At 42.5% G+C, this 22,012-nt stretch overlaps 2 protein-coding genes across 2 annotated transcripts in view; one reads left to right on the top strand and one right to left on the bottom strand.

Moving 5' to 3' along the window:
• Window positions 1-657: 657 nt before the first annotated feature.
• Window positions 658-6,229, bottom strand: LOC139424008 (forkhead box protein J1-A-like). The gene is made up of 3 exons (XM_071175687.1): window positions 6,150-6,229; window positions 4,717-5,362; window positions 658-3,824 (listed from the first exon to the last, which is right to left on the bottom strand). The coding sequence occupies exons 2-3, from the start codon at window positions 5,305-5,307 to the stop codon at window positions 2,961-2,963; spliced, it is 1,455 nt and encodes a 484-aa protein (XP_071031788.1). The 5' UTR covers window positions 5,308-5,362; window positions 6,150-6,229; the 3' UTR covers window positions 658-2,960.
• Window positions 6,230-12,896: 6,667 nt separating this feature from the next.
• LOC139364952 (UBA-like domain-containing protein 2) overlaps window positions 12,897-22,012 on the top strand; it is an 18,531-nt gene continuing 9,415 nt past the window's right edge. The window contains exons 1-2 of the mRNA XM_071102225.1: window positions 12,897-13,198; window positions 19,988-20,044. Coding sequence (XP_070958326.1) covers window positions 13,079-13,198; window positions 19,988-20,044 — 177 coding nt within the window. The 5' untranslated portion in view covers window positions 12,897-13,078. The remainder of the gene's footprint in view (window positions 13,199-19,987; window positions 20,045-22,012) is intronic.

Genomic DNA, 22,012 nt, shown 5'->3' with positions numbered 1-22,012 from the left:
ATGGAGATGGAGAACCGTACCCTTCCCGTGGAGGGTTGGGTGTCCAGTCCACCATACAGAGGTATAGGATTTCTCACCTGTGTGCTCCAACTGTTTCCTGATTACCTCATGAGGCATTTGTGTGGTAAAGACAGTCTCAGTCTTTGACACCATGACACGCTAGCTATACACTGGGCTTCATTTGAAAACGCCACAGGGAAATATTAATATAGTTCCCTGAACGTGGTACTTAGCTAATCCTCGGAAGTAGAGAGAGACGGTGTGGTCCAGAACAGACAGGATAGTGATATATGGAGGCGTGGGACACTTGTTCTTGTTAGACCCCACACTGACCCAGTGAGACGAGCACAGAGCAGAGCCCTGGGGGGGGGACAAGTGTCTGACTGAGCACAGACAAAAGCCAGAGAAAGACCCCAATCCACTGCCTGAGCCCAGTCACCCCCGAAAAGAGATGAGCAGGAAAAGGCAAGCGTTAATCACACCAACACACACAGAAGACACACGAATGGGATGGAATCAGGAATGTACAGAGAGAAAATAGAGACAGATAAAAAGACGGAAAGACAGATAGACATCTTCAAAAGCACCGCACCCAGATGTACAAAAACTCATGTAAACTCATTCAAGTTTGAAGGTTTTTTTATTGTCAAGGAAAAACAGAAAAATAAACAAGAGTATGAATGCACACAAGAATGCATATCTCCATAAAAAGAAATCTTGAGGTATGATGCCAATAGGGTCAACTTGGATGAGCAGTGTTTTGGAAGAGCTAATACATAACTGACAAAATGTTGTAGTAGTTAATTCACTTTTAAAGGAGGAGTTTCCTTCCATCAGAACGTATCCATACCGTACCACAATAAACCATGAACTGGGTCTGACGAATTCCACTGCATTACTACCCTTCAATGTAATGTAAAATAGACCAAGTATCACTCACTGTACATTGATTGCACTTTCACACTTCATGGTGGATTTACAACACTAATAAACCAGGAGTAGTTATTCTGCAAGATAACGACTATTAGTACATTTTAATATACATGTTAAAGGTTGACTTTGGGTAAAAACACAAAAATAGTGGCTTTAAACTGTATAACTGTTTAATGCACCATCATGCTAGGTCATTTAATGCTTAAAAACACAACCACAATTTATGAATAAGATATTTGGCTACAGAAGGGCCATTTCTTACCGACCTCTACAGCTTCTTTCCAAACACAAATCCTGTGAAATGACGTCAACACACTGGAGGAGTTACTGGCTAGCTAAAGTGGGTATATTAGCTAACAAACTGTCTACATCGGTCGCGGCATGCATGACAAGAATGACACTTTGACGAACCACCAAAGGTACACCCCATTTCTGTTTGAAAATGTACCATTTTTTGTGCCATAAGTCGACCTTTAAGACTCACTCATGTCTTGAAACCGTGTGATTTGGTTTAGTAAGACCAGAGGAAAGACAGCAATTTCCTGGTAAAGGTAGACTTGAAACAAAATGAGAGTATCTCATAACTCAACATTTGTCCATGTAATTCCTGCTTGTTTATGTCATATTTTTTGCATTGTGTCCTTCTGTTGACCAATAGGCCTCCATCAGCTTTCCTTGGTGAAAACCCAGCCTCTAACACTGCCGGTCTTCTGGTCCCAAGTGTTGTTCTTTGCACATCTAACCTGAAGGTCGGGTATTCATTGACAAGCCACTGAAACCATTGCAAAGGAGAAGCTTGCCTTGAGCTATTCTGCATTGGAATGAACTTGTCTTTACGACATCCAGATCTGTCCTCTACTGCTCTCTGTAACTGGTTAACTCACTGAAATTTGTTGAATTAATGATTATCAAATATAAATTTACCCTCTCTGCTGATAATATGACAATCCTAAGCTTGCTAAAAACAACCTGTTTTAAATTGTTCTCTATACATTTAAAGTGAAAAGCTCATTATTCAAAGAATGCATTCAGAAAGTAGTCATTATAGAAAACCTCACACATAAAACTATTTTAAGTCTTAAAAACTCTTCTAATTAGTAGTAATTTGGCAAATATCTCTTCATTGATCATCATAGTATTCCTTTCACTTCAGTTACAGATATTGTATATTGATATTAAATAGACACTATTTTCAGAATTTCATCCAAATGCATCCACAGATCGTTAAAAGTCAGACTTTCAGCATTTCAGTAGAAAATTCAGTACAGGACCGAAATTCCTGAAGTCTGATGCATACATTCCAGAGATCTTCACAACAAATAATAGTATTCCCTGTGAGGTGGATTCATCTAAACCTTTATGAAATATTCAGCATGCTAAACCAACTATTCTTAAGCAGCTAAAACGTTGCATCACTGTCAGGTACAACACCTCAACTCATCATTTGCTATTGGCCTTGCATCTCGAAACTGTCCATAACTTTCAAAGAGTACAGTCACTGTAAAGTCTTACTTTGTAATTTCATCTAATGCAAAATAAATGTACATTTCTAAAATGTCGATTCCAATGTTCTGTTGCTCGCCTTGTGCCTGGATGACAATTCCTCTATCCACGTCAACCTGCAATCCATTCAATACCACATATATATTCAGAATGTAAACAAAGACATATTGGTGGTTTTCCTGTCCTCAGACAGGAATATTTTGTTTCTCTTTGTGAGCGAAGTTTTATTGATAATGTCTATTATCCAATGTCATGGTCCCAACAGTAGGTTTGATATAGTTTTTGTCCAGTAATCATTTAGAATACTGCAGTTCATTGTGGCATTTTTGCTCTGTAGGTATTAATGATGTCATCCATTATTGTACCAATTTCAAAAAACATAATCTAGAAATCTTAAAAATGTGTATGTGTAAAAGGTCCATTTAGTTCATGTGGTGCCTCTCTTTTTAAACAATAATCTAGAAGTGTCATCATCACAGTATAGTCAACGAGTCTTGAAGGCCAAAGAATTGGAGAACATGTCTTTAGAGAAGATACTCTATCTTACTGCTGAGGTCCCCTCCAAGGGAGTCTCCCAGGTCAAAGAGCTGCTCCAGGTTGACTGTGGAGCTGCACAGGAAGTTGGTAGATCCCTGCTCCTCTTCCTCTGGCCAGGGGCTCTGCAGGAATGCTGTGGCCAGGAACGTCTCCTCAAAGTCTGCTCCACTGCTCCTCTGGGTCTCCGCCAGCACGTGGCTGCTGTCTGCTGTCCCTGCGGGGGCCTCCAGGGGGCAGATGTGGGTCCCCCGCACCATCAGGTCCTCCTCCTGGGGGATGGGGCTCAGTGGACCCCCTCCGTCCAGACTCAGCTCCCCGCTCAGCGCAGAATCCAGGAGGGCGTCCCAGTCAAAGTTCCCCTTCAGGGAGCCCAGTTCCCTATACTCCTCCACAGACAGTAAAGGAGAGCTGGAGCGCCAGGGGACTTTGACCATGGCAGTCCTGGAGCCCAGTGTATGTTTCCTCTTGTGTCCAGGGCCTCCCTTTCTCATGGGCCATGCCCCCAGCATGGTGCCTTCGGCCAGACAGGGGTCCCAGTTCTGGTCGGCTCCAGTGGCCTCTTCAAACTCTCTGAGGAGCTGCTGAGCCTCTGGATTGACACACAGCCCACTCTGGCTGCCTGTGGGGTTGCAGAGGCCCCTGGGCAGGGGTTGGGGGTTGGCCCTAAGCCTGTTCTGCAAGGCAGGGTTGATCTGGACAGGGGGCATCCCCCTCTTCTTGTAGGCCCCGTTGAGGAGGCGCTCTGCGTACTGGGGATCGATCTTCCAGAAGCCCCCCTTCCCTGGCTCATCCTTCTGCCGTGGAACCTTGATGAAACACTTGTTCAGAGACAGGTTGTGCCGGATGGAGTTCTGAAATAGCACATGAGGGGGACAGGATTGACATGGCAGTACACATTCAGTCCTGCTCCCTCAAATATATTAGCTTGTGTACTCTTGCATTCAGCCTTATCAGGAGTTTAACACTGCCCCCCCCCCCCCTCCCCCCAACTAGTGACCTGCTGACCTTTGTTAAATATTATCTGCCCCATGCACTGGCTTACAATAACAGAATGCTCAGGAAATTAGTATAACTTCTGGAACCGGGGAGTACGGCTAACGACTTAATTAATCATTTATCCTGAAACTTTTTCCAGAGAATTTCTTCCCTTTGATGGGGAATCTGCACTTTTGATGCCATACTGACCCTCCCCATACTCCCCCATTGCCTCTCCTTGCTCAAGCAGAAAACCTGGGAGCTATTTCTGAAAAATAATGTAATGGGTTTAAAAACACACACACACTAAAATGTGTGTTGTGGGGATGAAGTCTTCTTAAGCAAGACGCCCACTGCCAAGTAAGGGGACGTCCAAGGCAGTATTTGCTACAATCTTTGTAAGTTACGGGAGTATTTGCTGCCATCTTTGTACCATGAAAGCCCTTAATTCCCATAAACCATAGCTGCTAATGCTTGATCAGAGTGTGGCAGACAGCCCAGAGCTCTCAATATACAGACTTTGGAAAGAACTGTGCTCTTACTCGTTCCTGTTAAAGAAAAACCCAGCTGCATCTTGGCCCCACTCCAAAACACACAGAGCCCTCTGTGGCAGATGCTGAAGAGGACTCTCTCTCTCTGTCTCTCACTCTCTGGCTGCTCGAGACATAGTCAAGTTACGAACGTGACTGAGAGCCTCTCACAGGACCTAGTCTAAAGCATACTATTTGAGCCATTTTCAAGTGTGGGTGTGACTTTAGCAACATTTACCTGCCAGGTGGGGTCAGCATGGCGGAAGTAGCAGAAGTTGTCAGTGATCCACTTGTAGATGCAGGAGAGGGTAATCTTGGTCTTCTTGCTGGCCTGCATGGCCATACAGATGAGTGTGGCGTAGGAGTAAGGTGGTTTGATATGAGGGTTTGTCTTGTAGTCCACCTCATCGGGGCAGTGACCATGGGACACCAAGCTAGGGAGGGCTGACAGGGACTGCATCCTACAATAGGCTGCTGCTGTGGGCTTGCCTGGGGTGAGGGGCATCCCTATGGATGCAGGGTCACCAGCCAGAGGGGAAGCGGGAGCCTCAGAGCCCAGCTGCTGATGGCCGAAGAAGTGAGGCTGGTGGTGAGTGGAGAGAGTAGCCTGTTGAGGCCCATTGGCATTGAGAATAGAGAACTCCTGCAGCCACTGCAGGCTGGTCAGGCTGTCATCCAGGTTGTCAGAGCCCCCAGTGCTGCTGGAGCCTGCTGAGGCTGAGCTGTCGTCCAGGTCCAGCTCCTCAGAATGAGCAGCGGCAGTCACCACTTCCTCCTCCAGCCCCACCGAGCCCTCGGGCCAGGGGTCTGCACAGCTTAGAGACAGCATGGTCCTCCCTCCGCTCCGATGGTTAAAGCTCCCCCCTATACCACCAGACAACAGCCTGACAAGGAGAAAATATACACCCGACATGAACAAAGCTGAAAAGGACAATGATAGCCCTATTTGAAAACAGAGCCCTTTGAGGCATGTCAGGGGGTAAATTGAAATAGTTTCTCTCTGTGGTAATGGCACGTTCTATTCAGTGAATTGTAGGGAAACAAATTGTAGGAACAATAGCTGCATGTAGTTGAGATCTTTCAAATGTTGATATTTGATTAGAAACTGCTTAACAAAAGGAGTGCATGGGTTTGTAATCCCAGAATAAAGACTGTGATTAATGACATTATGTGCGAAAGACCTGCTATGTTTATTCTCACTGGTTCCGATGTTAACTGTCTGGAGGTCATAGAACCTTTGTGAAAAGTGATTGGAGCGCAGTCTAGCCTACCTATCTACACGTAATAGCTTATAGCCATAAAACGGGACTCTCCACACAAATGCTGGGACAAAGGCACTGTTATAAACGTCTATATGTCGAGTGAATTTATGATAAACGACTCAAAACGTGATCAAATAGAGTAGGCTATTGACAAATTAATGAATTGTGCCAAATCAGATATTTGAGATTATTTAATTTAAGTGTTTCAATTATTTGAAAAAATATGAAGATGCTTATAGCTAGCTAGTAATTTAACTTTACAACAAAACCTTACAATAGTTACAATTAACAACTTTATATTTATGGCAAGATATCAATAATAATTTGCTACAATTTAATGATAACCTACTTAATTCTAATAGGTTTTAATTTTTTTAATTAAAATAATGTAAAAACATGACAAACTTACCTTGATCTGATATAATGCTGAGAAAATACTTTACAATCCAAATGGCCAATTGATAAATTATTAATCTCACTTTAGCCTTGAGGATTTGCACCTGTTGAAAATGTATGAAAAAATACCTCGAGATGTCTTTGGCGCTCTGATGCGCGCTTGTTCAATTCAACGTCTCAAAAGCAGGTCTTTATAACAGTGGCAGCGGCTAAGGATCTCTCCGGGGGCAGTTTAATACCTGGTGCAGGAGGTTTGTCCGGCAACCATAGAAACGGTACCCCCCTTGTAAACAGCTTCCCGTTCGACTATTGGCTTGGTTGTTGCTATAGTGCTTCATTTTTAATCAGTCTCACTCAGGTCTGTTCGTCACGCAAGTAAATCCAGTCTAGTGTCCCAAAAGGGAGTTGGAAGGACTGATAGGATTTTTGTATTTTATTTATTTTTTTACAAATCAGCTTGATCTTTATCCCATCAGATGAGTTTAAATGGAAATGTACTAAATGTGTTGAATGGAACGGTTTTGACAAACAGCATAAATAGACATTATCTAAATGTTCAAGCAGATTGAGTTGGTATAATAATACAATATATATTTATATTCATTTGAGTAGGGTATTTAACCCAAGACCTTGCAGACAATGCGGCTTTGCGACAACCTTTAGAAGTGAATTCTGGAAATAAAAAAATCTGGGGGTTTTTGTCCCCAAAAATTGTACATGAATTGTTCATCCTAAACTTTGCAGAGAACGGCAATGAGGAGCAGAGAGTAAACTCTGAGTGGTATTGGCATTGAAGATAAGACATTTTGGAGTGTTAACCCCAGTTCTGAGTGACAGTTGTCAAAAAAAAATTATAAACAAAAAAGCAGACATCCAGCTCTGGAGTGGGGACAGAACTCAAGAGATGAGGAAGCCTTTTTATTGCTTTACAGATGCTTTTGTCAAGAGTCTCAGGAAACCACTCAACCACACTAATAGAGTGACCAAGGGGCCAAACCTTTTTGTTTCTCTTTTTTTCCTTTTCTGTCTTATTAACAAAAGTACATTCCTTCACAGACGCACACCCTCCTGGATGTCCAAATGGTACATCCAAGTTCCAAGACCCTATCGCAGGGGGGCTAATTCATTCAATCATAACCAGTTACGATTTTATAATCCTCCATTGTCATAACTTGTTGTCGTCATATGGTAAAAATGACTACTACTAAATGAATCAATCACCGATTCGAATTTTTACCATACATGTAGCCTACACCAAGGGAAAAACTCTCGTGTACCTAGCACTCTCTACCAAGTTTGGCGAGGGCAGACAAGGAAAAAACAACAGACCAATCAGCAAGATCAGTCTGACAAAGAGAGTGAGAGAGCGAGAGAGAGAGAGAGTGATGGAGGATAGGATCAGGGCCAGTTCTCTGAGTACTTTCTGCTTAGTATCAGTCGGCCCTTTTTGCCACTCAACCGCGAAATCCACAGACCATTGTTGGGCCCTGTAGGGCTGGTGTTCTGACCAGACCTGATTGTTCATGTCAGACTCTGAACCAGCCCCCGGCCCTCCTCTGCCCACCATGAGGAGAAGTCAGAGGTCAGAAAAGCGAGCAGCCAATCACAGTAACGCTGACAGGGAGATGAGTTGAGGGCTGTCTGGGAAATAGGGAAGGGACAGAGATTAGACACCAATGACATTGCAGGGTCACAGCTGGACAAAGCTGGGGAATACCCAACAGACCTCAGCACAACTACAGTCTTTATTGCTATCATCAATCATCAACTCAAACAAGATCAACTGTAACAAAAAGTGAATTATTGGGAAACTAAACCTGATGCATAAGAGTTTAGTAAACAGCCACCTATGGACATAGACACACAAAATAAATATGCATAGGCCACAGATTTTTTGAATTCATACAGGTTTTTAGACATTTTCATTACTCAAACATGACCAACATCTGAGATATTGAATGTTTAATCCCCCTGTATAAGAATGACTTGCATCACATCACAAAATAAACTTCTCTCCTCGAACTTTATTCAGGCAAACGTTAGGGTTTGTGACAATGCGTTTCCATTGACAGGAGATGGCGCTAGATCATAGAAAATTACAGCGTAGCTCTTTTCTCCAAGGAGAACAACAACCCAATGGAGATTTTTGAACAAATATGAAATTTCACAATTATTAATTAGTTTGATGTACTTTCTTTAAATCCTCAAAATATGTATTTGTGTAGTGTAATAATTTGTGTTCTGAAAAAGAATATTCTAAACAAAATCAAAAAAACAAAATATTATACATCAAATGCAGTGCCCTCGGAAAGTATTCAGAACCCTTGACTTTCCCCCCCAACAAAAATTTGTTACAGCCGTTTTCTAAAATGGATTAAAACATTTTTTTTAAACATCAGCAATCTACACACAATACCCCATAATGACAAAATGAAAACAGGTTTTTAGAAATGTTTGCAAATCTATTAAATCTAAAAACCAGAAATACCTTATTTACATAAGTATTCAGAACTTTTTCTATGAGAATCGTAATTGAGCTCAGGTGCATCCTGTTTCCATTGATCATCCTTGAGATGTTTCTACAACTTGATTAGAGTCCACCTTTGGTAAATTCAATTGATTGGACATGATTTGGAAAGGCACACACCTGTCTATACAAGGTCCCACAGTTGACAGTGCATGTCAGAGCAAAAACCAAGACATGAGGTCGAAGGAATTATCCGTAGAGCTCCGAGACAGGATTGTGTCGAGGCACAGATCTGGGGAAGGGTACCAAAAAATGTCTGCAGCATTGAAGGTCCCCAAGAACACATTGGCCTCCATCATTCTTAAATTGAAGAAGTTTGGAACCACCAAGACCTTTCCTAGAGCTGGCTGCCTGGCCAAACTGAGCCATCGGGGGAGAAGGGCCTTGGTCAGGGAGGTGACCAAGAACCCAAAGCTCACTCTGACAGCGCTCTATTGTTCCTTTGTGCAGATGGGAGAACCTTCTAGAAGGACAAGCATCACTGCAGCACTCCACCAATCAGGCCTTTATGGTAGAGTGGCCAGATGGAAGCCACTCCTCAGTAAAAGACACATATCAGCCCGCTTGGAGTTTGCCAAAAGGCACCTAAAGACTCTCAGACAATGAGAAACAAGATTATCTGGTCTGATGAAACCAAGATTGAACTCTTTTGCCTGAATGCCAAGCGCCATGTCTGGAGGAAACCTGGCACCATTCCTACAGTGAAGCATGGTGGTGTCAGCATCATGCTGTGGGGTTGGTTTTCAGCGACAGGGACTGGGAGACTAGTCAGGATCAAGGCAAATATGAATGGAGCAAAGTACAGAGAGATCCTTGATGAAAACCTACTCCAGAGGGCTCAGGACCACAGACTGGGGCGAAGGTTCACCTTCCAACAGGACAACAACCCTAAGCACACAGCCAAGACAACACAGGAGTGGCTTCAGGACAAATCTCTGAATGTCCTTGAGTGGCCCAGCCAAAGCCCGGACTTGAACCCCATCGAACATTTCTGGAGAGACCTGAAAATAGCTGTGCAGCATTGCTCCCCATCCAACCTGACAGAGCTTGACAGGATCTTCAGAGAAGAATGGGAGAAACTCCCCAAATACAGATGTGCCAAGCTTGTAGCGTTTAACCTAAGAAGACTCGATGCTGTAATCGTTGCCAAAGGTGCTTCAACGAAGTACTGAGTAACGGGTAGAATACTTATGTAAATGTGATATTTCCATTATTTTTATTTTTATAAATTGGCAAACATTTCTGAAAACCTGCTTTTTCTTTATAATTTTGGGGTATTGTGTGTAGATTGATGAGGGGGAAAACACAATTTAAGCAATTTTAGAATAAGGCCATAACATAACACAATGTGGAAAAAGTCAAGGGGACTGAATACTTTCCGAAGTCAATCTACTATAGTAGATTAACCTACTCTATCAGACGAAAGTTTGGATACACCTACTCATTCAAGGGTTTTTCTTTATTTTTTACTATTTTCTACATTGTAGAATAATAGTGAAGACATCAAGACTATGAAATAACACATATTACATGTAGTAACCAAAAAAGTGTTAAACAAATCAAAATATATTTTGTATTTGAGATTCTTCAAAGTAGCCAACCTTTGCCTTGATGACAGCTTTGCACACTCTTGGCATTTTCAACCAGCTTCATGAGGTAGTCACCTGGAATTCATTTAAATTAACTAGTGTGCCAAATACAGGCTGCATCACGTCTGGCCATGATTGGGAGTCCCATAAGGCGGCGCACAATTGGCCCAGCGTTGTCCGGGGTAGGCCGTCATTGTAAATAAGAATTTGTTCTTAACTGACTTGACTAGTTAAATAAAGGTTACACATAATGTCAAGAGTGTGCAAAGCTGTCATCAAGGCAAACAGTGGCTACTTTGAAGAATATAAAATATATGTTTTGGTTACTACATGATTCCATATGTGTTATTTCATAATTTTGATGTCTTCCCTATTATTCTACAATGTAGAAAATAGTAAAAAAAATTAAGAAAAACCCTTGAATGAGTAGGTGTGTCCAAACATTTGACTGGTACTGTATATATATTCATCAGAACCCCTGCCTGTTATACACAGAGTTTATTCAGTGTTTCCAGTGGGCCCCAAAGCTATAGTGAAGGGCCTTTTCCAGGAAACCCTGGCTGTGTGCTACTTACACACTGAACCAGCATTCATAGCTCTGACAGCAACCAAAAAGGAAGATGGTGACTTACTCGTGAGTCACAGACTCAGGTTGGTGGGGGGGAAACAAGATGGAGGTCAACACGTGGGCAAGAAAAAAAACAAGACATCCTGAGTATCTCTGAAAACAAAGTCCACTCTGTCAAGATCATGGTAATCATTGACCAATGAAAGTATGGCTCCACCTCCTTTACTCTGTGTTTTGGGAGAGCCTAGGGTCCTGGTATCTGAAAGCAGATGGTGATCTGCATGAGACAATAACAATTTAGGTTATGTCTCCCTGCAGTGTGAGTAATACAGTTATACAGAATATATCACCCATTAAAGCAAGGGCATTTGTCCAGATAAGCTTTAAGGGGACAAAATAACGCAGCATAAGAACAGATAAGGTGGCCATTCAGCAGTAACCTACTTTTCAGTATTTTGAACTGACTGACCTCTCACATGAGCTTCAGATCCTTCGGTCTGACCATTTAAAGCAAAGCGTCAAGTATTGAGCTATTTTGTGTGGATAAATGTTATATGCTCCCCATTTTGGGAGGAAATGTGTTGTTTTTGGTTCAAATTATTATCCCAAAAAAAGATAAAACATGGGTAACCTCACAATGTATAACATTGTTTAATTGAAAATTAAACAACAGAGTGACTTTCACTTTCTGGTTGTGTAACGTCAAAATGGCAGAATTGTCCTTATGTCCTTATCTTCTGTATGTTTGTTTCAAGTTTTAACAAAAAAAGTCCCATGACCTTCTAGTGTAATGATTTATTTGCTGAAGCAAATTGCCTATTAAAATAACCCCCTCTCAGTGTGGTGCAGAATTAACAGAATAAGTCATTTGTTGAAAGTCATCACGATAAACACCCAACAGATGCTCATAACTGACCAACAAAAATCTCATAAATTCTTTCCTTGAATAGTTCATTAGACCATTCTGGAACATGAGGTCACTATTCCCAGAGCTATCTTTCCATCGGAAAGAACATGTTTCCGAAGCCTCGTTCCAAATGTTATTATTTGGAATGAAAACATCTCCAATAATTAGTCAAGTGAATTTACTCATCAGTCTCAAAATAAATGGGCCAAAATGCATGTAATTTGTGAGCCTATTTAAAATACACAGACAACGTATTAAAGTAAATGATGGAGTGCTATGTTGCAATGCCGAAAAAAGTCAGAAAGAATAGAGGAAAGGTGGGATTTGAAATCCTCTGGGAACCTATTTACCACCGATTTCAGATTATAGATTTTGAACACAGTAAATTAACATATTGTAATAATTGACTGTTTGAAGAGTTGTGTGGGTAGTCTCCAATCTAATTATTAATATATACCATCAAATTCACATTATCTAGGTAACACCCACCTACAATACATAATAGATAGTCTTCTCTGTCACGCTTTCACCTTTAATATACTGTATACCTACACCTCAGCTGAATTATTCAGTCTTGCAGGGAGGGAGTTTGACGTCCCACTGCCTAGTGGATAGTACTCAGAGATAATCACAGAGAATAACACACGGAATGTGTTTGATCACCAATGCAGCCAGAAATTAATACACTTTTCTTCTGTATATGCTCTCTCATAACAGCTATTCAGAGACTCGCCGAAAGCACAGCACATTTATTATTATTAGGCTTTGCTCACCGTCCATAAGCTGTTATATTATCGACTACTGACTGTTATTATGATCAAATGTACAGAATTTGAAACGTGCCTATATTGTAACCAGTACAATATGTCTCTGACTGTTTGGTCTGGCACAAAGACAGCCATCATAACGTTGCTGTAAATATTTACAATTAGAAATACCAAACCTGGACTTTTTCAATAGGTTATCTCTAAATTGACCAATTATTGAACGACCCTCATATACCTTCTTATAGAAATAAGCCAATAGGTGTGATTTACTCATCCTCTGGTATCCAATCCATGAATATATGTACCCTGCAATTGCTTTACTCCAACGGCTTGCTGGCTCGCGTGATAGCCAATGGTGTACCAGCCCGTACAATCTTGCTGACTTGTTTATCCAATCAGCAGTTGTGCTTGGCTTTGTTGTTGGTGATGACATGGACATATTTGTTGTTACTGGAAGGCGAGGGTAGAGCGTGGTAAGGAGGATCAGGTTTGAGCGATTGAATTCGAAATTTCGAAGAAAAAAACGAGGCTTTGTTTTCCTAGGTTTCAACGATAAAATAACTGAGGTGGGGTGAACAGCGGTTATGTCGGTGAATATGGACGAACTCAGGCATCAAGTGATGATCAACCAGTTTGTTTTGACTGCTGGTTGTGCTGCTGATCAAGCGAAGCAGCTTCTTCAAGCGGCTCACTGGCAATTCGAGGTATGTGTTTATATGTTGGTTTCATAGCGATGCAGCTAACTAGCCACTTTAGCTAGCTAACAAAGGCAAATAATGAGAAGTTCTCCGAAATTAGAGAATGGCGATTTTTTTTTACAACCATGTAAATTAACCCAGTCATACGACGGATAATCCGGAAGACCTGGTCTAACATTAGGAAATGCGGTGTTTGCCATCGAATTTCTACTTTGACTGTTCACACCAATTAACGTTAACTAGATGGGAAATTGATGCTGCTAACGTTATTGTTTTGATATATGTATCGGTTACGTTGGTTATTTTATGTTAGGTTTTTCATTTAGACCCTATTCAATATACATTTGCATTATCTAACTAGCCATTGTTGCAGATGATAGTAGTGTGATCTGATTTCTTTCAATGCCATTTGAACATAATCAATCTCGAACGTCTAATTTAGCTAGATACAGTAATAGTGCAACCGGCTTTTGGTAACTAACTAACTAGCCATCCAGAGAGCGTCTGAATAGGTGTGTCCAGAAAGAAAATACCTGGTTGAGGTTTTTGAATCCATAAGGTTAACTTTGTTTACATTCTTGACTTGACACCACCAAACACGCAGAGGCTCTTCCTGTCCAGACCCCATTGTTGTAGTAAGTAAAAGGTGTCTCAAACTTTGCCTTTGTTTTTTGAATATTGCTGCTGCTCTGAAAATGTTTAGGCTATTTAGTGTAATAGCATGTATGTTACACAGCTAGCACACACAGCAATTCATACCTCATTCCCAACTGGTATGATTTATGACCAGTCAAAACACACTTCCAATTTTGGAACAAGCTTCTACTAGTTATTACTTTCCATATTTGGCTGCGTAAGAGTAGTGCACCAATAAACACACTCACAACACACATTTAAAGAACATTGTGTTTATGATTGCTTGTTGAACAAGGTTAGGGAAAGGTGACACAGCGGACCTCCTGGATTGACCGTACTCTTGTCCAGGAGTATTCATAGGGGATATCTATCTTTAGGCAGATTACGGTGCCTTATCCTTCCAGTTGTTCATATCCAGTACTCCTAGTCCTGGCTCAGAGATGCACACCGTATGAGCAGGCGTTTCTTCTAAGCTGACACACAGCGTGACCCTTTTCAATCATGGCTTCAGCCAGAGCAGCAAGGTGGAATTGTAATTTGAATGAGCGTAATAGTAACATACGTTTTTAGTGAATAAATAATTCACTACATGATATGAAAGAAAAATCCAGTTAATGTTGAAGCACACCCTAGAGTAATGTATAATGAAAAGTATGCAAAGTATAGTATATCTGCTCCTGTTTGAAGAGCTCAGCTGGCCACTGGTTTGAAATATTCAACAGGGCCCTAAGTATGGACAACAGAGAGATGCTGAGAAGATCTGAGGCTTCAGGCCTCTGCTTCCAGATGGTTTCCCAAACACACCTCCGCTCTGTCTAATGGCCAAGCTTTTGTTAGTGCTTACACGTGAGCAGAAGTGGCTGGGCCAGGTGGTTTGAAGGGGCTGAGGAGGCTGCTCAGCTCCTCCCAAGCTTCTGAGAGCAGAGTCAGCCTGTAGCTTGATTGGAGCAGATGCATTGCAGAGACAACTTAGCCTCCTCTGGGCAACCTGTCCGGCTCAAGGTCAAAGGGCTAGTTACTTATGGCTGGGCTGAGCTCCCCCAGGTGCTGTTGGCTAAGGAAATTGAGGGTCAAAATATTAGGAACACCTGCTCTTTCCATGACAGACTGACCAGGTGAAAGCTATGATCCCTTATTAATGTTACTTGTTAAATCCACTTCAATCAGTGTAGATGAAGTGGAGGAGACAGGTTAAAGAAGGATTTTTAAGCCTTGAGACAAGTGAGACATTGTGCATGTGTGCCATTCAGAGGGTGAATGGGCAAGACAAAATATTTAAGTGCCTTTGAATGGGGTATGGTAGTAGGTGCCAGGCGCACCGGTTTAAGTGTGTCTGCAATGCGGCTGGGTTTTTCATCCTCAATAGTTTCCTGTGTGTATCGGGAATGATCCACCACCCAAAGGACATACATGCGACTTAACACAACTGTAGGAGACATTGGAGTCAACATGGACCAGCAACCCTGTGGAACACTTTCGACACCTTGTAGAGTCCAAGCCCCAACGAATTGAGGCTATTCTGAGGACAAAGGGGGTGCTCCTAATGTTTTGTGCTCTCGGTGTATATATTGTGTATACATATTGTATATACTGTATGTGTATATGTAGAGTCTCTCTATATAAAATATTTATTTATAATACAATCTCAAAATGTTAGCCTTTATTACTTAATTGAATTTCTTTGTGTTGTCATGTCCACTCATGGCTCCTGGCTGCAGGGCAGGCTGTGTCTGCTCATGGCTCCTGGCTGCAGGGCAGGCTGTGTCGTCGTGTCTACTCATGGCTCCTGGCTGCAGAGCAGGCTGTGTCGTCGTGTCTACTCATGGCTCCTGGCTGCAGGGCAGGCTGTGTTGTCGTGTCTGCTCATAGCTCCTGGCTGCAGAGCAGGCTGTGTCGTCGTGTCTACTCATGGCTCCTGGCTGCAGGGCAGGCTGTGTTGTTGTGTCTGCTCATAGCTCCTGGCTGCAGGGCAGGCGGTGTCTTCGTGTTCATGGGCATGTTCCGTACTCTGTCACTCCCTCAGGGCACAGCCCCTAACTCAGCCTCATTATCCCTGTTACTACACCATTATTAATGCACTTCTTTCTTCTGCACTCTTCCATATCACCCTAAGTATTATTTTTGTGTTCACCTATATTTATCCTATTTCAGGCTGTTTTTTAAAACATGTTTTTGTTATTGTTTGCTGTGCCCTCAATTAGACGCCTGTTCAAGTCTTGTGCTTTTATATAGGCCTAGTGCTGGGCTTCATTGCAGTGTTCTGTCAGTCATGTTACATAAGAAACACTCATGACTCTTCTCTGCTCCATTGCTAGGTTCTCTGCTCCATTGCTAGGTTCCCTGCTCCATTGCTAGGTTTTCTGCTCCATTGCTAGGTTCTCTGCTCCATTGCTAGGTTCTCTGCTCCATTGCTAGGTTCTCTGCTCCATTGCTAGGTTCTCTGCTCCATTGCTAGGTTCTCTGCTCCATTGCTAGGTTCTCTGCTCCATTGCTAGGTTCTCTGCTCCATTGCTAGGTTCTCTGCTCCATTGCTAGGTTTTCTGCTCCATTGCTAGGTTCTCTGCTCCGTAAGGTAATGGATGCTCTCACTTAAAGCCCATGAGCAGTTCTGAAACCTTTATGCCGATGCTCTTAGATATGGTGTTGCACTGTGTGTTTGTAAACTACATTATTTGTGTGTGAAACGGAACCGTTGTTGATGGTCTTGGATGTACACAGAAACACACTTAACATTAAAAAACATAAATAGACAAGGAACAGTGGGATCCCAGCAGCCTGGTAGACAATGGCAGTGCAGCACATTCATGTTGATCTGTGTGTCACGTTGAGCAGCAGACATTCCTGCACTACTGCTGCTGTTGTCAAACAACCACAGAGCATGGTTTGTGGGGGAGGGGTCGACTTCAGCCGTGAGGGGAAACCACACATTCATTGAAGTGTTCGCAAAGAGAGATTCTAGTGAAAGGAAATGGAGGCTAAGCAAGGGACTAAGGTTTAGCTAGACATGCTGTCATTTTAGTAGTAGGCTGCATGCAATTATTTTAATCCAGTCACTAAAACACGTTCATATTTGAGGCAATTTGTATACAAAGGAATGACACCGCATTTGTCAATTTTCCACCTCTTAAAAAGAACATGAATCATGGGCCAGTCAGACTACGTGAATCATAAAACCGGTATCTTGCAATAAAATCTGATAAACTACTAAGGATATGTTTTGGTATGAGTGTATTTTTGTTTCTGGGCCATGGTGTCCTTACCAGGCTGGCCTTTGTGTTCACAACAGAGTGAAACAATAGAAGTAGCCTATGGACTTCCTTGTTTGTGTTTAAGGGAAGCAACTGAAAGTAGGACTACTTGTTTACATTGTGTTTCCTCATAGCCCGTCAGAAGAAGGCAGTCACAAACAAGGTTTTGTTGTGGCCTATGTGAATTGTCCCTGAGAATATAGCACATACCCTATTCACGGTGGTTTATATAGCCTAAACTGTTTACATGTCACTGAGTTGTAACACTAGTTTTAGGTAAAGGAACAGTACTAGTCTACTAGCGGTTTTCTTTTCCATGCTAATTATCATTTTTAACAAGCCTGTGTAGTGTGTACATTCTCACTGAGCCATTAGCCTGTCTGCCACTGCCTCTCTCTCCGCGTGGTTTACAAACCCTGCTTTAGAAAGTGGAGGATAATAGTTTTAACCCCAGAGTCATGTGATCTACTCGTACCAACTGACCCATAGGCCGATGCTAGCAGAGGGGGATGGGGTCAGACTCTCCACAGTGAGCGGATTGGAAGGTGAAATGTGTTACTACTGTTTTGTGGTCCGCAAACTAAAGATGGGCGTGAGTACTGGAACGGACGTCAAAACTCAATCTTTAACCAGAGATTATAATTTTTTTATACTGTAAAACTATTTGGTCCAATTTTTTTTATTGAAGACAATGTTCATTTGCTTTGACTCTAATGTTCAATTTGTACATGTGCATTTACGTAACACAAAAAAAGAAACCAGGCCAAGCATCACACAGTTTTGCTCCCTAAATTCCTTTTACCCTCCTTGTCTCACTCACTCAGTTGTGTTCTGACCGCTCCCTCTACACACTCGTGATGAGTGCACACACAAGCTCCCGTTAGGCCTACAGAAATAAATGTCTATAAAAACAGATCTAACTGATGGGATACACAAGCTCCCGTTAGGCCTACAGAAATAAATGTCTATAAAAACAGATCTAACTGATGGGATACACAACCTACATTCCTTGCCAAATGTAGTGTTTTATCACAAATTCAAAATGGACTGGTTGACTGAAGTAGGGAAATATGTGTTCCAACAATGTCCTGCAATTTTGGAATAATTGTGTAATTTACCGCTTTAATATGATACTTTGCAGTTGTCACTAGTTACCACAAAGTCAAAATTGGCTATACGGACATTGTAGAAACAAGCAGGGTTTATTTTTATTTAACCTTTATTTAACTAGGCAAGTCAGTTAAAAACAAATTCTTATTTACAATGACGGCCTAAGCCGGACGACGCTGGGCCAATTGTGCACCGCCCTATGGGACTCCAAATCCAAATCACAGCCGGTTGTGATACAGCCTGGAATTGAACCAGGGTCTGTAGTGACGCCTCTAGCACTGAGATGAGCACACTCTAGCACACTCGGGAGCTTGACCTTTTGGCTGTGACGACCCCACTTTGTGAACTGCTAGTGCCATTTTAGAATTGGTTAGCCTTGGCTATATATAACCCCCGTAAACATAGACGGGTTCTATTCTGAAATATGCTATAACATTAGTTTGATAAAGACAGAGCGTAGTTTCATCAGAATCATTAAGCCTAAGCCTACTCACCAAAGATGTCATGGTCATCATTCATCCCCTTGCAGTGTTCAAAGTGAGAAGGCAGAATAAACAAGACAACTGTGTATATCTGAAAAAAATAAATACATATTTTGGTTTGTAACCCAGTTTCAAATGCTCAGATGTGCATCACTTTGCACTATTCGGTTCTATTTTATTCTGTTATGTTACATTTTTAAATTTTAGTCATTTAGCAGACGCTCTTATCCAGAGCAATTAGGGTTAAGTGTCTTGCTCATGGGCACATGGACATATTTTTTTTCACCAAGTCAGCTCGGGATTCGAACCAGCCACGTTTCGGTTACTGGCCCAACGCTCTTAACTGCTACTATAAAATAGATGTGTCTTGACTGATAAGGGCTCGGGAAATAAGAGTCTTGTCTGCTAAATTAACAAAACAAGGCTATGCCATTGCACAGCTTATAGGCTTCTACAAGAAGTGCCACACTGCTTTGGTTACTATCTTTTTGAAGATTGAGTTCCAATATATAATACAACCAGTTGATATTACAGGTTCAGTAAATGTATCTTAAATAGCACTTGTTTTTTAATTGATTGAATATACACTGAGTGTACAAAACATTATGAACACCTGCTCTGACCAGATGAATCCAGGTGACCGCTATGATCCCTAATTGATATCACCTGTTAAATCCACTTCAATCAGTGTAGATGAAGGAGAGGAGGCATGTTAGATACGTTTTTTTAAGCCCGGAGACAATTGAGACGGTTTGTGTCAAGAACTGCAACGCTGGTGGGTTTTTACATGTTCAACAGTTTTCTGTGTATCAAGAATAGTCTACCACCCAAAGGACATCCAGCCAACTGGACACAACTGTGGGAAGCATTGGAGTCAACATGGGCCAGCGTCCCTGTGGAACACTTTCGACACCTAGTAGAGTCCATGCCCCGATGAATTGAGGCTGTTCTGAGGGCAAAGGGGATGGGGGGGATCATTCGTAACTCAAAATTAGAAAAGTGTTCTTAATGTTTTTGTACACTCAGTGTATATATGAGGCAATTTAGCAATTAGGATTCGTTATCTTCACTGGTTATGATAAATTACGCTTTGTTGCGCACTGTTGGCATAGCTAACTGCACACATTTTTTCCAGTGTGGGCCTTGTGTTCTAAAATGATTTTTTTCCTCCCAAATATTCAGAAAAAAATTTTGCGAGTACTTGAACAGTCAAAGGTCAAATGCCCATCTTACCTCAAATGGCAGTTCAAGTGCTCACAATGTTCTCACACACAACTTCCTCTCTTCCCCTCGTTCTGTCTCTCTCTCTCCCTCCACAGACAGCCTTAAGCTCCTTTTTCCAGGAGGCCAACATCCCCAGTCACCACCACCAGATGGTAAGTGCATTTTGTTCCCCTTAAAAAAGAAAAAAGGGCCTAAGGCATGTATTACATTCTGTCAGTGTGTTCAGGGAGCTAATTTACGGTATGGCTGCAGCGTCAGTGACCAGGCCAGCCTGCTCCTCCTCTTCAGTCAGACAGACAGAGGGACAGATTCACCAACAGGACAGGACTAGAGCCATGGGCATAGTAGTACAGCTGTGTCTGGCAGAGTGACATCACTGGAGTTATTGCTCCTGAGTAGTAAAGTCTACATCCTGCTGTACTACTCCACGGTGCTTATTGGTTTTCAACACTGCCCAAGCCTTTTAGGGTAAGCTTACTTAAGATATACTGCCACATGGACCGGCACCATGCTTTTTAGTGCAACATACGTTTCATATCATGAATTCTTAAACCTTACACAATATTTTGAAACCTTTTCCTTCAACATGTATTGCATGACAACTCCGTATGTCAGGCACAGCGAAGTAGCTGGGTCGAAATAGCTTTAACCACGATGAAAGCAATGGCACAAGGCTGGCTCCTGTCCTTGGCCCAAGCCAATTTACGCAATGCTATTCCCTAACGGCTATAGTGATCATGTGGTCCGTGCATGAAACCATTTCTGCTTCAACTGACCAGTAAAAGCCCTGGAGCGGCAAGCTGGAAATGTAATGTAATGTTTACCACATGGAGGCTGTGCTGTGAGCATGCAGTGTTGACGTGCATACTGAACCCAGCCATCTCCTCTGATCATCTGTATGTTGCTGCTCTGCTGCTACAACACTGTTTTGGTTTTCTCTCTCTTTTTCCCTTCCTCTTGGGTGGGAGGAGCATGTTCGAGCTTGAGAGAGAGGAAGTGTGTGAGTGGCGGGGGCCAGGGTTTGTTATTATTTTCGGTGCAGCCATTACATCATTGTGTGTGTGTGTGTGTGTGTGTGTGTGTGTGTGTGTGTGTGTGTGTGTGTGTGTGTGTGTGTGTGTGTGTGTGTGTGTGTGTGTGTGTGTGTGTGTGTGTGTGTGTGTTGTAAGAGAGCTATCTGCTACAGAGGAGGAGGAAGGGCTGTTAAAGGATAGAGAGAGTGTGGAGAGGCAGTCATCAGCAGCTGCAAGTCATCTCCCTGTATTGTGGGTGTTAGTCCTTCCCCCTCTCTCTTTAGGCTGCCCTGCACTCTTCTTGGGGCCTGGGGGAGCCACAGGGGAAACAGTGGGTGTGGGGAAGAAAGAGCTCCGTGTAGCAACAATAATGTACACAACACTGCCCTCGATCAAACACTATTGACTATACATGGAGAACAAAGATGTGTATATGTAAGGGACACTTATAGCCTTAAACCTAACAGAGAAGGGTCACATTTCCACAACCAATTGACATCCAGGATTGCATTGCTTGTTGTAAACATGGGGCAGGGTTTTTATTTATTTAATTAGACCTAGTACTTGGCCTGAGAAAACAAGTCATAATAAGTAAGTCCTAGAGAGAATGACATTCCTTTATCAATTTAATATGTACTCAATCTGATGAATAGAAGCCACAACCAGGTGAATGACATTGTTTATTTTCATTACTCTGTACATAATGTAATTCATGGAAAGTGGGTAATGCACTCTAGTGGTGGTGGACTGGTGGTAGTCGTGGTGGTTGTCATGGTGCTGGTAGTCGTAGTGGTGGTTTTGGTAGTCGTGGTGGTGGCTTTCTTAGTCGCGGCGGTGGTAGTCGTAGTGGCGGTGGTAGTCGTAGTGGCGGTGGTAGTGGCGGTGGTAGTCGTAGTGGCGGTGGTAGTGGCGGTGGTAGTCGTAGTGGCGGTGGTAGTGGCGGTGGCGGTGGTTGTCGTAGTGGCGGCGGTAGTCGTAGTGGCGGCGGTAGTTGTAGTGGTTGCGGTAGTCGTAGTGGTTGCGGTAGTCGTAGTGGTTGCGGTAGTCGTAGTGGTGGCGGTAGTCGTAGTGGTGGTTTTGATAGTCGTGGCGGTGGTGGTGGTGGCG

This window comes from Oncorhynchus clarkii, chromosome 13 (assembly GCF_045791955.1).
Source record: "Oncorhynchus clarkii lewisi isolate Uvic-CL-2024 chromosome 13, UVic_Ocla_1.0, whole genome shotgun sequence".
NCBI classification, from domain to species: Eukaryota; Metazoa; Chordata; class Actinopteri; order Salmoniformes; family Salmonidae; genus Oncorhynchus; species Oncorhynchus clarkii.
Note: the sequence above shows the minus strand (reverse complement) of the source record. Positions and strands in the feature narration are given on the sequence as shown.

Bases quoted from the DNA above. Each gene is read 5' to 3' on its own strand.
- LOC139424008 (XM_071175687.1), bottom strand. From the start codon at position 5,307: ATGCTGTCTCTAAGCTGTGCAGACCCCTGGCCCGAGGGCTCGGTGGGG. The intron at 3,825-4,716 runs GTAAATGTTGCT...GTGCTATTTCAG, and splicing joins ATGCTGACCCCACCTGGCAG to AACTCCATCCGGCACAACCT.